This window comes from Dendrobates tinctorius, unplaced genomic scaffold (genome assembly GCF_039654945.1).
Source record: "Dendrobates tinctorius isolate UK_male_01 unplaced genomic scaffold, ASM3965494v1 ptg000093l, whole genome shotgun sequence".
In the NCBI taxonomy this organism is placed as follows: Eukaryota; Metazoa; Chordata; class Amphibia; order Anura; family Dendrobatidae; genus Dendrobates; species Dendrobates tinctorius.
In genome coordinates this window covers 13,420,612-13,433,966 of record NW_027361761.1, presented here as the reverse complement: position 1 = coordinate 13,433,966, position 13,355 = coordinate 13,420,612, and the positions used below count along the sequence as shown (strand labels likewise).

Below are 13,355 nucleotides of genomic sequence, written 5' to 3'. Positions count from 1 at the left end.
AGAGCCCTTCTGCCCAGGAACAGCCACTTATAGCCCTCCTATCCAGAGACAGCTCTTTTAGAGCCCTTCTGCCCAGGAACAGCCACTTATAGCCCTCCTATCCAGAGAAAGCTCTTTTAGAGCCCTTCTGCCCAGGAACAGCCACTTATAGCCCTCCTATCCAGAAACAGCTCTCTTAAAGCCTTGCAAACCAGGAACACCTCTCTTATAACCATCCTACCCAGGAACAGCTCTGTTATAGCCATCGTACCCAAAGACAGCTCTCTTAGAGCTATTCTACCCAGGAACAGTTCTTTTATAGCCATCTTACTTAACCAGAAACAGCTCTTTTTTAGACCTACAACCCAAGGAAATGTCTCTTATAGCCTTACTACCCAGGGACAACTCTCTTATAGCCCAGTTACCCAAGGATAGCTCTCTTATTGCCATAATACCTCATAAAAAATTATGAAGCTGTCACACTCAGGTCGGGAGGCCCCTGGCCAGTTTTGTGTTGCATGGACATCTCCATGAGCCCTTGCAATTTCGAGCGAATTTTAGAAAAAGACCATAATGGGGATGAAGCCTTCTGTGAAAATGAGTTCCATATCCCTTGTCTATCTATCTGTCATGCAATTGACTTATATGTGATCAGTGGTAATAAAAATGCTAATATACTCTATACTTAGGACTGGTGAGTATGTCTTAAAGGAAGGGATCTAAAGATCTACAGTGTGATATACAATATCCTTAAAGACTACCTGTAAATGTCTGTCTTCACCTGAATTTGGCAATGCTTTTCTTTTGTTCCGGCGCCTCGCCATTCCTGAGATATGGCTCTTTCTTCCGTGTCTATAAATCTACTTAAATTAGCCACAAACAGAAAAAAACTGACCAGCACATCCCAACTAGTGTGAATAGGCGCCAGCTAACATAACAATTCTAAGAAAATGCAAAGCTGCACTCTGGATTGTTTAGAATGGTACATCTAGAAAATTGGAACTGCGTTACTGCCATAGAACATTGGTTAAGTGCTATATTATGTACATGTGGAAATTTGGAAAATTGGAAATGAAATATTGCTATAGGAAAATTTGCAGTAAAAAGAAGGTATTGTAGGCTTTTTAGTCCAAGAGAGGTGTCTCATCAGGACAGGGACCCAACTGTAAGGTACGCATTGATGTTGCAGTTGGGCTCATATACATTGGCCAATTTATGTGCTAAGTACCTTCTTTTTATTGTAAATTTTCCTATAGCAATATTGCATTTCCCATTTTCCAACATTAAACATGTGCATAATATAGCACTTAATCAATGTTCTATGGCAGTAATGCAGTTCCAATTTTCTAGATTTCCATTCTAAACAATCCAGAGTGCAACTGATCCTTGTGGGTGAGTTCTTGAGGTCCATGCCCCCTTGTCAAACAAGACTAGAAATATACAGGTTAGTGGAGGCCATATCTCTGGAACAGAAAAGAGTGGGAAGAAAAGGAAAACGACACTGGATTCATGAAGACGGTGGTATTTACACCAGGAAAAAAATGACATTTTTATGGCAAATAGCAGGTTTTATTTTAGTAGACAAAGCACTTACCATGATTCTTTGTGGTTTTAGAAAATATAGATTCTACAGGCCTGTTGATAAATTTTTCCCCGTGGTTGATTAAGGCATCTTTAATGGTATCGTAACCACACAGGACAACCAATTTTGAGAGGCCTACCTGGATGCTAAAGATGGTACCGTACGTTTTAGATAACTGTGAATACAAAAATAAATTAATTTTTGAAACAATGGTTAACACTATAATTGTTACAAATACTGTGTGTATGTATATATATATATATATATATATATATATATATATTACCAAGCACGAGGTTTAGTAATGAACAGGTGTCAGCCAGATGCCCTCATTAATAAAACGGTACATAAAGAGTTAAATAAAGACACACATACACGAAATCTTCATGAACCGCAATATCTGTTTATATTTCAAAACATAAAAAAAATATTCTGTGGGCTCCCAAGTAAATTTCATAACCAGCAGAGGGAAAGTCGATGGCTGAGGGCTGATGTTAATATTCTCGGAAGGAGCCAATAGCCATAAAGGTTCCAAGGCTATTAATATCAGCTCACAGATGTTTGCTTTGCCTTTACTGGCTATTTTACATGGGAACCCCAGAAAAATATTGACATGGGGTTCCCCTATAAAATAAAACCAGCAAAGGCTAAGCAGACAACTGCGGGCTGATATTAATAGCCTGGAAAGGGGCCATGGATACTGGCCCCCCTAGACTTAAAACATCAGCTCTCAGCCTCCCCAGAAATGGTGCATCTTATAGATGCCCCAATTCTGGCACTTAGCCTTGCTCTTCCCACTTGCACTGTAGCGGTGGCAAGTGGGGTAATATTTGTGGGGTTAATGTCACCTTTGCATTGTCTGATAACATCAAGCCCACGGCTTAGTAATGGAGAAGCATCTATAAGACACCTATCCATTACTAATCCTATAATATTATGGTCAATAAACCATACTTACTGCATCACAAAATCCCTGACTTCCAGATCTCCTGCAACAAAAATAAAATAATAAACCAACATATAATTCTATCCTGTCCACCGTAGTCCATTGAACAAGTGTCCCACGATGATCTCACGTCTAGAACCATCACATGGGGAAATGTGACCGCTCTACACAGCTCCGGTGATACACTGACAGGAGCTAATATCTCCCACATTGTATCATGGAGCTGTAGTGGAGTTCATCACTCTGGTGCTCTCACTTTGCAGCACTAACGCTTTGTGAAAACTTTCCCACGCATAAGTGCCGTTAGTGACAGCACAGAGCCGATCAGCTGATATACTGCGGGGGCAATTAACTCCGGTCAGTGTATCGCTGGTCAGGAGAGTGGACACATCTCCCGATATGGCTGTTCTACACATGAGATCGCTGTGGGACAATCTGGATTACCTTGGACTACAGCGGACAGGAAGTATATGTTGGTTTATTATTTTATGTTATTTCTAGGAGTCGAGGGCGTCAGGGACTTGGTGTGCAGTGAGTACAGTGCTGTGCAAATTAATTGGGACAAAGCATTTTTTTAAGTAAAATTGCAAGTTGGTTACCAGTCAGTGATTCAAATCAATTTTACCTGCTTTGAACTTGCACTCACACCTGTTCAAAACAGTTAAAATTGGTTTGAATCACTAACTGGTAACCAACTTACGATTTTACTTAAAAAAAATGCTTTTTCCCAATTAATTTGCACAGCACTTGTATAATGTGTTGTTATTTCTATGTGAATATGAATGTATTATGTCAATAATGAATATGTATGTAATTTAACTTTTGATTTAACAGTGAGCACAAGTGCCGGCAGATGACACTACTCTCCCAACAGCGGCACCTGTTGTCACTGTTATCAGTGACACCAGAGATAGCCGGATGGGAGCAGTAGTCTCATCAGGCCAAGCCTGCTTCACTGCTGTGGGTCACAGTCAGCTGCGGAATGATCCCGCAGCGCTGTGACCAACAGTACCAGTGGTAGCATTACCGCACACACCCACAATGATTTGCACTATAGGAACAGAAAAGCGCAAATAGCGTCTTATCCGATGATAAGATAATAGAAATATATAAATTCTACTCACCCATTGTCGGAGAGAAAAGGCACATAGGATTGATGATAAGCTGCTGCACGTCCAAGGGTCAGACAAATGACCGCCGAAGTATAAAATCCAATGGAGATTTTTTTTGGACTCCGTGCGCTACTTTAATAATATACAAGATTACAGTTGAGATGAAAGATCAATGTTTTTATTCCCAACGCGTTTCGAAGTATGAGCTACTTCTTCCTCAGGGGATTACAGACATGAAAAAATAGCGCTGCTTCCAGTCTAAATACGCTCCACATTTGAAATTTGGCGCCAATAGTCACATGTTTTTACAAGAAGTCAAAGTTCATGTTATGACGTATAAATCTATCACATGGTAAAACATGATCTTGAAAATCCTTATAAAATCACATATTCATTTATTTATTCACAGATAAAATTAAAATTTAAAAAAAGAGGAAAGAATTTAAGAAAAAATATTTAAACAAACGGAAAAAAAGAAGTTGTATCAGAAAAAGTTACGAACCAGTCGAAAAAATCAGTATAGAGAAAAACCAGCAGAGCACTCTATCCACTACACCAGAAGGGCAACCGATCTCTGAAAATCCACACTCCTTCAAGAAGAAAATTTTTTTTTTTTTTTTAAATATAAATGAGGCTGGTTTCACATTTGCGTTTTTTTGCGCTTGAAAAAAACGCATACGTGCGCATGCGTTTTTTTCCCCCATATTTAACATGGTCGCGCATACGTGCGCGCTGGCATGCGCACGTATGCGTTTTTCATGCGCTGCGTTTTTTTGGGGTGTGCGTTTGTATTTTACAGACGCTACATGTTGCATTTTTTGGTCCGCCCAAGCACTGCAAAAAAGCGCATGCGCACGTATGCGCACGTTTTGCGCTAAAAATGGCCATTATGGCCTATGGATGCGCATACGTGCGCACTGGCATGCGCATGTATGCATTTTTTTAGCGCTGCGTTTTTTTGGTGGTGTCCACTAGTTGCACTAGTTAGAAAATTCTAAAGTCAAAAAAAAAAAAGTCTATATAAAGGAGGTGCCTGCCAAAACTCTGCCACTACTACACTGACAGATTGGAGAGCAGACAGTCACCAAGGAACCCATCTTCTATCAGCGTCAAGAATGTGAGTATTACATCATATGCCTGTCCTTTTAAATTATGTATGTACTAATGATTTATATTATTTTTACATGCAATATGTCTTCAGAATCAGAATATTCCCCATCGCGGCAGGAATTGGCGCAAGCAGACCGTGAGGTGATTATTTTCGTGCATCTGGTAAGTATATCTGCTGCTACTCCAAATCTCTTACGTTTTTTTCAACTTTTTTAAGACATCATCATCTTCTGCGGACGGGACTACTGAGGGCGAAGAGCAGGAGCAGCGAAGCCAAGTCCCGGTGGTGATACGGAATGTATGTATCAAATGATTTGTAATGTTCTTTATTTTTTATCTTCTATTTTTACTCTTTTTTATGTTTCTTTTTTTTGTAACTTTTTATTCAATTTAAATTTGATTATTCTAATGAATGTGTTTTGTCTAGGTTCCACAACGGGATGAAGACGTCTACCTGGATAATGAGCAGCTCATCAGCCTGGTCCAGGAGCGTGCGCCGTTGTGGGACAGCCGTGACCGGCTGTACAAGGACAATGTGGTGACCCGGCGGCTATGGAATGAGGTGGCCGCAGCGTTGATGGATGGCTGGGACAGCGCCACAGCATCCTCCAAAAAGGCGTTTAGTGAGTATTTCCCTGCTCTGTATTGTGCCGCAGTGACTGTTGTCCTTGACGGCACTGTTTGGTTTCTTGCTAGGTATATTCTAGCAGGAAACCCAACAGTGTCATCGGGCTCTACAGTGACTGCTTTGAGTATTGTATTGCTGTATTGTGCCGCAGTGACTGTTGTCCTTGACGGCACTGTTGGGTTTCATGCTAGGTATATTCTAGCAGGAAACCCAACAGTACCATCAGGCTCTACAGTGACTGCTTTGAGTATTGTATTGCTGTATTGTGCCGCAGTGACTGTTGTCCTTGATGGCACTGTTTTTTTTTTCCCAACAGTGGACAAAGTCCGACCACGTTGGCGTTCGATCAAGGACCGCTTCAACAGTGATGTTCGTGCTGAGGGCCAGGTTCGCAGTGGATCTGCGTCAAGGACCAGAACTAGATACCGTCACTATCACGCGTTGCAGTTCCTAAGACCGGTCCTTGCCACGAGATCGTAAGTATTATAAATTTTGGGTTTTTAGTTTTATTAATCTGTGTTTTTCTAATCCACAGCTGATGCTTCTTGTAAAGGCATGGTAGTAATGATTTTCCTTTCTTCCACAGCACCTGTAGCAGCACCCTGCAACCTGGCCCTAGAGCGGTCCTTCCTCGGACGTCCTCTGACCCGTCCCAGCCATCCGACAGCCAGGAAGCACCTTGCAGGTCAGCCACACACACAGCTGGTGACCAGGAAGCTGGGCCATCAGGTGTTCCCCTGTCCCAGGTCTCTGCCACTGGTTATGCGGGCACTACCCGCCAGCGGCAGAGGGCCTTGGACAGGAATGTCTTGCCCGAGTTTATGCATTTGAGCGAGGCCTTTAATTCCAGCCTCAAGTCGCTGTCCGACAGAGTTGAAAGCGGTTTTGCACTCATGGAACGTGGTTTTAACCACTTTGAACACCGCTTCAATTCTGTAGAACAGCGCCTTGACCGTCTGGAGGCCAACCTCAACAGACCAGCACACCATTTTTTTAGTAAGATTGAAAAGGGCATGGCGGAACACCTTAGTCCTGAGCAACAGCTGAATGTGCTGCAGGCCTGCAACAATGCTTTCTTGCAGGCTATGCAGCATAATCGGTACGGTCAGCAGTCAGTGGTGTCATTTCCACCTGTGCCACCATTGACTCGCTTCACCTCACTACCGACTTGTGCTGCATACCACTGCACGGACACCTCTATTCAATGCCAGGACACCCACCGTTACACCACCACAAGTCTGAGTGCAGCTGGTCACTTCACCGACACCACCATGGCAAGCGCTGCTCCTGTCTGGAGCACCACCGCCACTCCCATGCATGCGTGGAGCTCAGCCACCACTAGGCAAACATGGAACAGCCCTGCCGCTACAACAACATGTAGTAGCCCTGCCACCACCACTCCGCAAACCTGGACCATCACTGCCGCCACCAGTCCTCCTGCAAGGACGAGCACTGCCAACCAAGAGCAGCAGCAGCAGCCACCACAGCAGCAGCAGCAGCCACCTCAGCAGCAGCAGCAGCCACCTCAGCAGCAGCAGCAGCCACCTCAGCAGCAGCAGCAGCCACCCCAGCAGACGGGGGACCAACACTCAATATTTGCCCCAAGTTCAAGGCGAAATCAATCAAGGCGGGCATTGGGCCAAAGTCGGTCCAGGCACACAAGCCTACGGCGACATGCCATTACAACAAATGTACCTGAACAGATTTCCTCTCCTCCAAGTGTTCCTAGTTTAATTCCCTTAACTGGACTACCTTCCCCCACAAGTTTTGTTGCCCCTTCCCCTCAAACACCGTCTTCAACTGCAAGTGTTGCATATTCCCTGCACACCCCCAAATTGAAGCCATCTGCCCCCAAACGCCGAAAAAAATAATTTTTTTGTTTATTTTTGTGGTTAAAAATAAATTTACATTTGTGGTTCACCATTACAAAGTTTGATTAATGTTGTTTGCGCCGGTCACACACACTGATGGGTAAATACATGTTAAAAACCAACCCAAGGCCTAGTATAGTCATATGTGAAATAACACGGACTAGTATAGTCATACCAAGGCCTAGTGTAATAACTCGAGTTTTACCAACTAGAATCTGGTTTCATGAAAAACAAACTGTTGAAACTTGTCTCAAAAAATAAGTTTCTTTCTTAAAAAATGTTTCAATTTTTTTAGTCAAGTTTCACCAGTTTGTTTTTCGTGAAACAAGATCCTAGTTGGTAAAAATCGAGTTATTACAGTAGGCCTTGGTATGACTATACTAGGCCGTGGTATTTCACATATGACTATACTAGTAGGCCCAAGGCCTAGTATACTCATATGTGAAATACCACGGCCTAGTATAGTCATACCACGGCCTAGTATAGTCATACCAAGGCCTAGTGTAATAACTCGAGTTTTACCAACTAGAATCTGGTTTCATGAAAAACAAACTGTTGAAACTTGTCTAAAAAAATAAGTTTTTCTTAAAAAATGTTTATTTCTACACTACCACAATTTTAAATAAAAGTTGGAATTGAGCGGATTACATTCATCCACTCAATGCTGACTTGTATTCCCCATTGACTCAGATCCCGTTCTTTTGGGTTTGATGATCCGTATGTGTTTACCATCAACAGCTCCCAAACAGTTGGGGAAATTGCATACTGTCCAGAATTTGTCAGCAATTTCCATCCACTTTTCAGCGGTGGGCAGGGGCATAAATTCTGGACAAAGAACATTCCAGAGAGCCCGGCAGGTCTCCGCAACAATACCAGACAAGGTAGAGATTCCAATACGGTACTGGAAGTGTAGTGAAGATAGGGTTTCTCTAGTTGCCAGGAATCTGTGAACAGAGAAAGAAGTTAAATTAACATTTATGTATATTATTTTAAAAAACTATAAAATAAAATATTAGTACATTCACGAAAACTAATTACCCAAGGTTTTGAATATTAAATTTAAAAAAAAAGCAATCAGACCGCACCCCTTGGTTTTTAAATATTACGTACCGTAATGTCACCAGTAGCCGTTCCTCAGGAGGAATCGCACAACGGAGCTGTGTGTCCTGTCTCCGGATGGATTGTTGGACACGAGCAAGCAAATCCCTGAAACTTTCTTGGGACATCCGGATATAATCTGTAAATTTCTCCGGGTTTGCCTGGAGCTCGCTGTAGAGGGTGTGGTATGCCCCACGGCTCTCCCGGAGTTCAACAATCGGATGTATCCACATACGCCGCCGCTGCCGTCTTCGCTGCCTCTCTCTCTTCCTTTGTTCATGGCAAGCAACTGCATACGCCTGAGCCATCGCGATGTCCAAATCCAAGTTGAAGTGAAAACTCTTCCAGCGCAGATCCATGGTCACGAGAAGAATCAAGCAAATGGGAAGAATACTGTAGACAGGGTCTATATATTAACATACCACACCCACAATGAAGTCCCATTGGTCTTGTGTGTTGTTGAATGTTTTTTTTTTCTTTTTTGGGGGGTTGTCCAAAAATCTGTAAAAAACCGCAAACGCACAAAAAACGCATACAAACGCACAAAAACGCTGCATTTTTTTCCTGCATGCGCATAAAAATGCTTGAAAAAAACGCAGCGTTTGTATGCATTTGTATGCGTTTTTTCTATGCGTTTTTTTTGCACTAAAAACGCGCTGGAAAAAAAAGCAAGTGTGAAATTAGCCTTACGCTGGGGAACTCAATTTTTTAGGAGTTAGGTCAGACAACTGTTCTTAATTAATTTTTGGATGCTGAATCCAGAAATGATCTCAGTTTTTCCCTATCACGTCAAGTTTTTGAACTATAGGATTTTTGTCTTCTCAAAAATACGTAAACTACTGTACCTAAAAAGTTTTTTTTTTTTTTTAAATAGTACAAATATGAACAAAAAATGAAATATATAAGAAATAGGTATGACAAATATGTTTTTTAACACTATCATGTTTTTTACAAAGGATATATATATATATATATATATATATATATATATGCAAGTATTTAAGGTAAAAATGTACATTTATAGCTTTTTCTGGAGTGTTTAACTTGAGGACAATCATGTTTGATGCTCCAGCAATAGTCAGCCATCATATGTACATCCCATCTACCCTGGTAACGGTCTTCCATAACCTTCAAATCTTGGTGAAATCGTTCACCTTGCTCATCGCTAACAGCACCAAGATTTTCCGGAAAGATGGCAATGCTGAAAATGTAGTTTAATACTCATGTTGCAACCAAGCGCTTTGTAGCTCTCCAATAGTTTCTGAACAATTTCTTTGTAATTACTTGCACGTGTATTTCCAAGAAAGTTCTTGACGACGTCTTTGAATGATAACCAAGCATTCTTCTCAAGATCTGACATAGTCCCGGTGAAATGTTCATCTTTGATGAGCTGTCGAATTTGTGGACCATCAAACACACCAGCCTTGATTTTTTCAATGGACAGTCCAGGAAGTGCCAACATGATGTACTTAAAACAGTCGCCGTCAGTTGGCAATGTTTTTACAAATTGCTTCATGAGACCTAGTTTTATGTGCAGAGGTGGGAATAGTATATTCTTCCTGTCAACAAGTGGCTGATGTAGAATGTTAGGATCTCCAGGTTTAAGACCAGATCTTGGAGGCCAATTCGACTCAACCCAATGCTTTTCTCGAGCTCTGCTATCCCACATACAGAGAAAGCAGGGATACTTTGTGTACCCACGTTGCTGACCAAGAAGGAAGCAAACCATTTTAAGGTCAACACAGATGATCCAATTGTGTGTGTCATATTTCAATAACTCAATAACTCTCTTTACATCTCCATGTTCTTCACAAAGAGAGACAGAATGCCCAATAGGGACTGCACCAAATAAATTGCCATTGTGTAGAAGGACACACTTAAGACTCCACTTTGAGCTATCAATAAACAGTCGCCATTCATTTGGATTGTACACTGAAAGCCCTAATTCTTGTAGTAAACCAGGAATATTATGGCAAAACACAAAACCGCTGTCACACCGAAAGTACTGCAAAAATGTACTTTCTCTAGTACGAAAGTATGATACCTTCGCTCCTTGTTCAAGTAACTGTTTCTCATTCAGCCTTGATGCTAGTAATTCTGAAGCTTTTTTTGATAAGCCCAATTCACGTGCTAAATCATTTAACTCGTGCTGATCAAATCCCTTGCGAACTGAATCCTTGTGACTTTCAAATTCTGCATCATTGCTGTCACTGTGTTCGTCAACATCACTCAGAACTTCTAGAGATGGTAGCTGTTTGAAAACTGGCACTGGAATTTCAGCTGAATGAGGCATTGGTCTGATAGCTGACGGTAGATTTGGATATTCTATTTTACTTTTATTTTTCCTGTTAAATCCTGGTGTTTTCACTAAACAGAAGTAAGAGTCTGTGGAATGACTTTTTTGCTCTCTCCACACCATGGGGATACCAAATGCCAACTTTTCACGTGTTCCTTTGGTCCACATCCGTAAACTCTCGACACACTGCTTGTACACTATGTGAGGGGCCCATGGCTTATCTTGATCACCGATTTTTAATTTAAAATATGCAAAATATGCTTGTTTGACAAATGCACTGATGTTTGCCCTTTGAACTGGAATGGTGAAAACACCACAAATATAGCAGAAGGAGTCAGGGTTGTTTAGGCATTTACGACGAGAGGAAGAAGGAGCAGATATGATCTGAAACAAAGAAAATATGTACATAACTAAATAAAACACTGAGATGGAAAGTTACAAGCTTTGAAAACTAACAAAGAAAAAAATCATAAAAGATATATAAATTACAACTAAGCGCCCAATGTAAAGAGAAAAGCTATCACAAATCCTATTTATTCCTACTATGATACATTTTTTGTGTAAAGATATTGATAATTATGACGTATTGGGAGCTGTACACACCTCTCACCACACTGTCTCAGTTGTGACTACTCTTACAAGTTGCCACGTAGCTCTATATGAGTCGAATTGTACTCAGATGACAAGTCTTATTACAGAAATCAGTGCAATTGTGCTTCTATGGCAGGTAAGTTGAGGAGGAAAAACTTGACGTGATAGAAAAAAACTGACTACATTTTTGGAATCAGCATGCCAATTTTAGTATAAATCAGCTCAATAACCTAACTCAACAGAAATTTTTTTTCAAATTGTTCCCCAGTGTTATGTATGCAAATATATTTATATATTGCAAATGAATATATTGTATTAAAAAAATCATATGATCCTCCTAAAAACATGAGAACCAAGAATGAAAAATAATAATAAAATTAATAAATATTTATATATTGTTTGCGTAGTAATTAATTAATAAAAATCCATTTATTAACTCCATTCATACCAGATCCATGAGAAGTAATCTCCAGCGAGAAAACATGCCGAATTGTTATACAAAAAGACGTTCTTGATCACACTTTAAGGGGAAAAAATACCAATAAATGCTTTTTGTAGAAGGCGCTGAAATGATGACTCCAGTGCTAATCACCTTGTAAGTCTATGTGCACACGATGCAGATTTGCTGCGGATCCGCAGCGGACTTTTCCGCGCAGAAACGCTGCAGATCCGCACTGTGATTTACATTTACAGTACCATGTAAATCAATGGTAAAAAAAAATCCTGTGCAGATGGTGCCGAAAAATGAGTGCGGATTTGCTGCTGTTTTAAAAGAAGTGCATGTCGCTTCTTTTGTGCGGTTTTGCCGCAGTTTTCCACCTGCTCCATTCTACAAATCCGCAGGTGGAAAACCGCACAAAAACCGCAAAAAAAAAAAGGAAAAAATTTGCAGGAAAAATGCAGGTCATTTGACCTGCGGATTTCATAAAATCCACGCGGAAAAATCCGCGGGAGGATCCACACCGTGTGCACATGGCCTAAAAACATCAAGGCTGTCCGTGGCGTCCATCAAAGGAAAACAGACCCGCAGTGAAAAAAGCAACACAGAAAAAACAGGATCGGCTTCAAACAATAAAGGAATGCACATGTATAAAAGACTTATACACAATTATAAAAATAATAACCTTTGTTAAAAATAAAACGTCTGCCGGCACACAATATACTTATAGGCAAAAGTCGCAACCAAGAAATTGAGAATAAAACGCACCTGGTAAAAATGAAATAAATACAAACCATTTAAGTACAAGATATAAAATTCTTAGAATATAAATACTATCATAAATGAAAAAAATATAAATAATTATATAGCCAAAAGGCGCAACCATAAAAATAAACGGCATCTGATGAAAATCAATAAATACAAACCATTTAAATAGAATTTAAACAGATTGTATTTTAAATAGAAAGGAGATCTTTTGGATTTATAGGTTAAACACTTTCAAACCGCATGGAAGGAATGAAATAACAGAAGTATTTTTATAAGAAAGAATTTTATTTATGATAGTATTTATATTCTAAGAATTTTATATCTTGTACTTAAATGGTTTGTATTTATTTCATTTTTACCAGGTGCGTTTTATTCTCAATTTCTTGGTTGCGACTTTTGCCTATAAGTATATTGTGTGCCGGCAGACGTTTTATTTTTAACAAAGGTTATTATTTTTATAATTGTGTATGTCTTTTATACATGTGCATTCCTTTATTGTTTGAAGCTGATCCTGTTTTTTCTGTGTTGCTTTTTTCACTGCGGGTCTGTTTTCCTTTGATGGATGCCACGGAAAGCCTTGATGTTTTTAGGCCATGTGCACACGGTGCGGATCCTCCCGCGGATTTTTCCGCGTGGATTTTACTGGAGTCATCATTTCAGCGCCTTCTGCAAAAAGGATTTATTGGTATTTTTTCTTTTTTCTCCCTTAAAGTGTGATCAAGAACGTCTTTTTGTAGAACAATTCGGCATGTTTTCTCGCTGGAGATTACTTCTCATGGATCTGGTATGAATGGGGTTAATAAATGGATTTTTATTAATTAATTAATACGCAAACAATATATAAATATTTATTCATTTTATTATTATTTTTCATTCTTGGTTCTCATGTTTTTAGGAGGATCATATGATTTTTTTAATACAATATATACATTTGC

At 40.1% G+C, this 13,355-nt stretch overlaps 1 protein-coding gene across 5 annotated transcripts in view; it reads right to left on the bottom strand.

Moving 5' to 3' along the window:
• Positions 1–13,355, bottom strand: part of LOC141098559 (cytochrome P450 2K1-like) — a 111,729-nt gene that overhangs the window by 51,226 nt on the left and 47,148 nt on the right. For all 5 annotated transcript variants that reach the window (XM_073586454.1, XM_073586453.1, XM_073586455.1 and 2 more), the window contains exon 3: positions 1,574–1,736. In XM_073586454.1, coding sequence (XP_073442555.1) covers positions 1,574–1,736 — 163 coding nt within the window. The remainder of the gene's footprint in view (positions 1–1,573; positions 1,737–13,355) is intronic.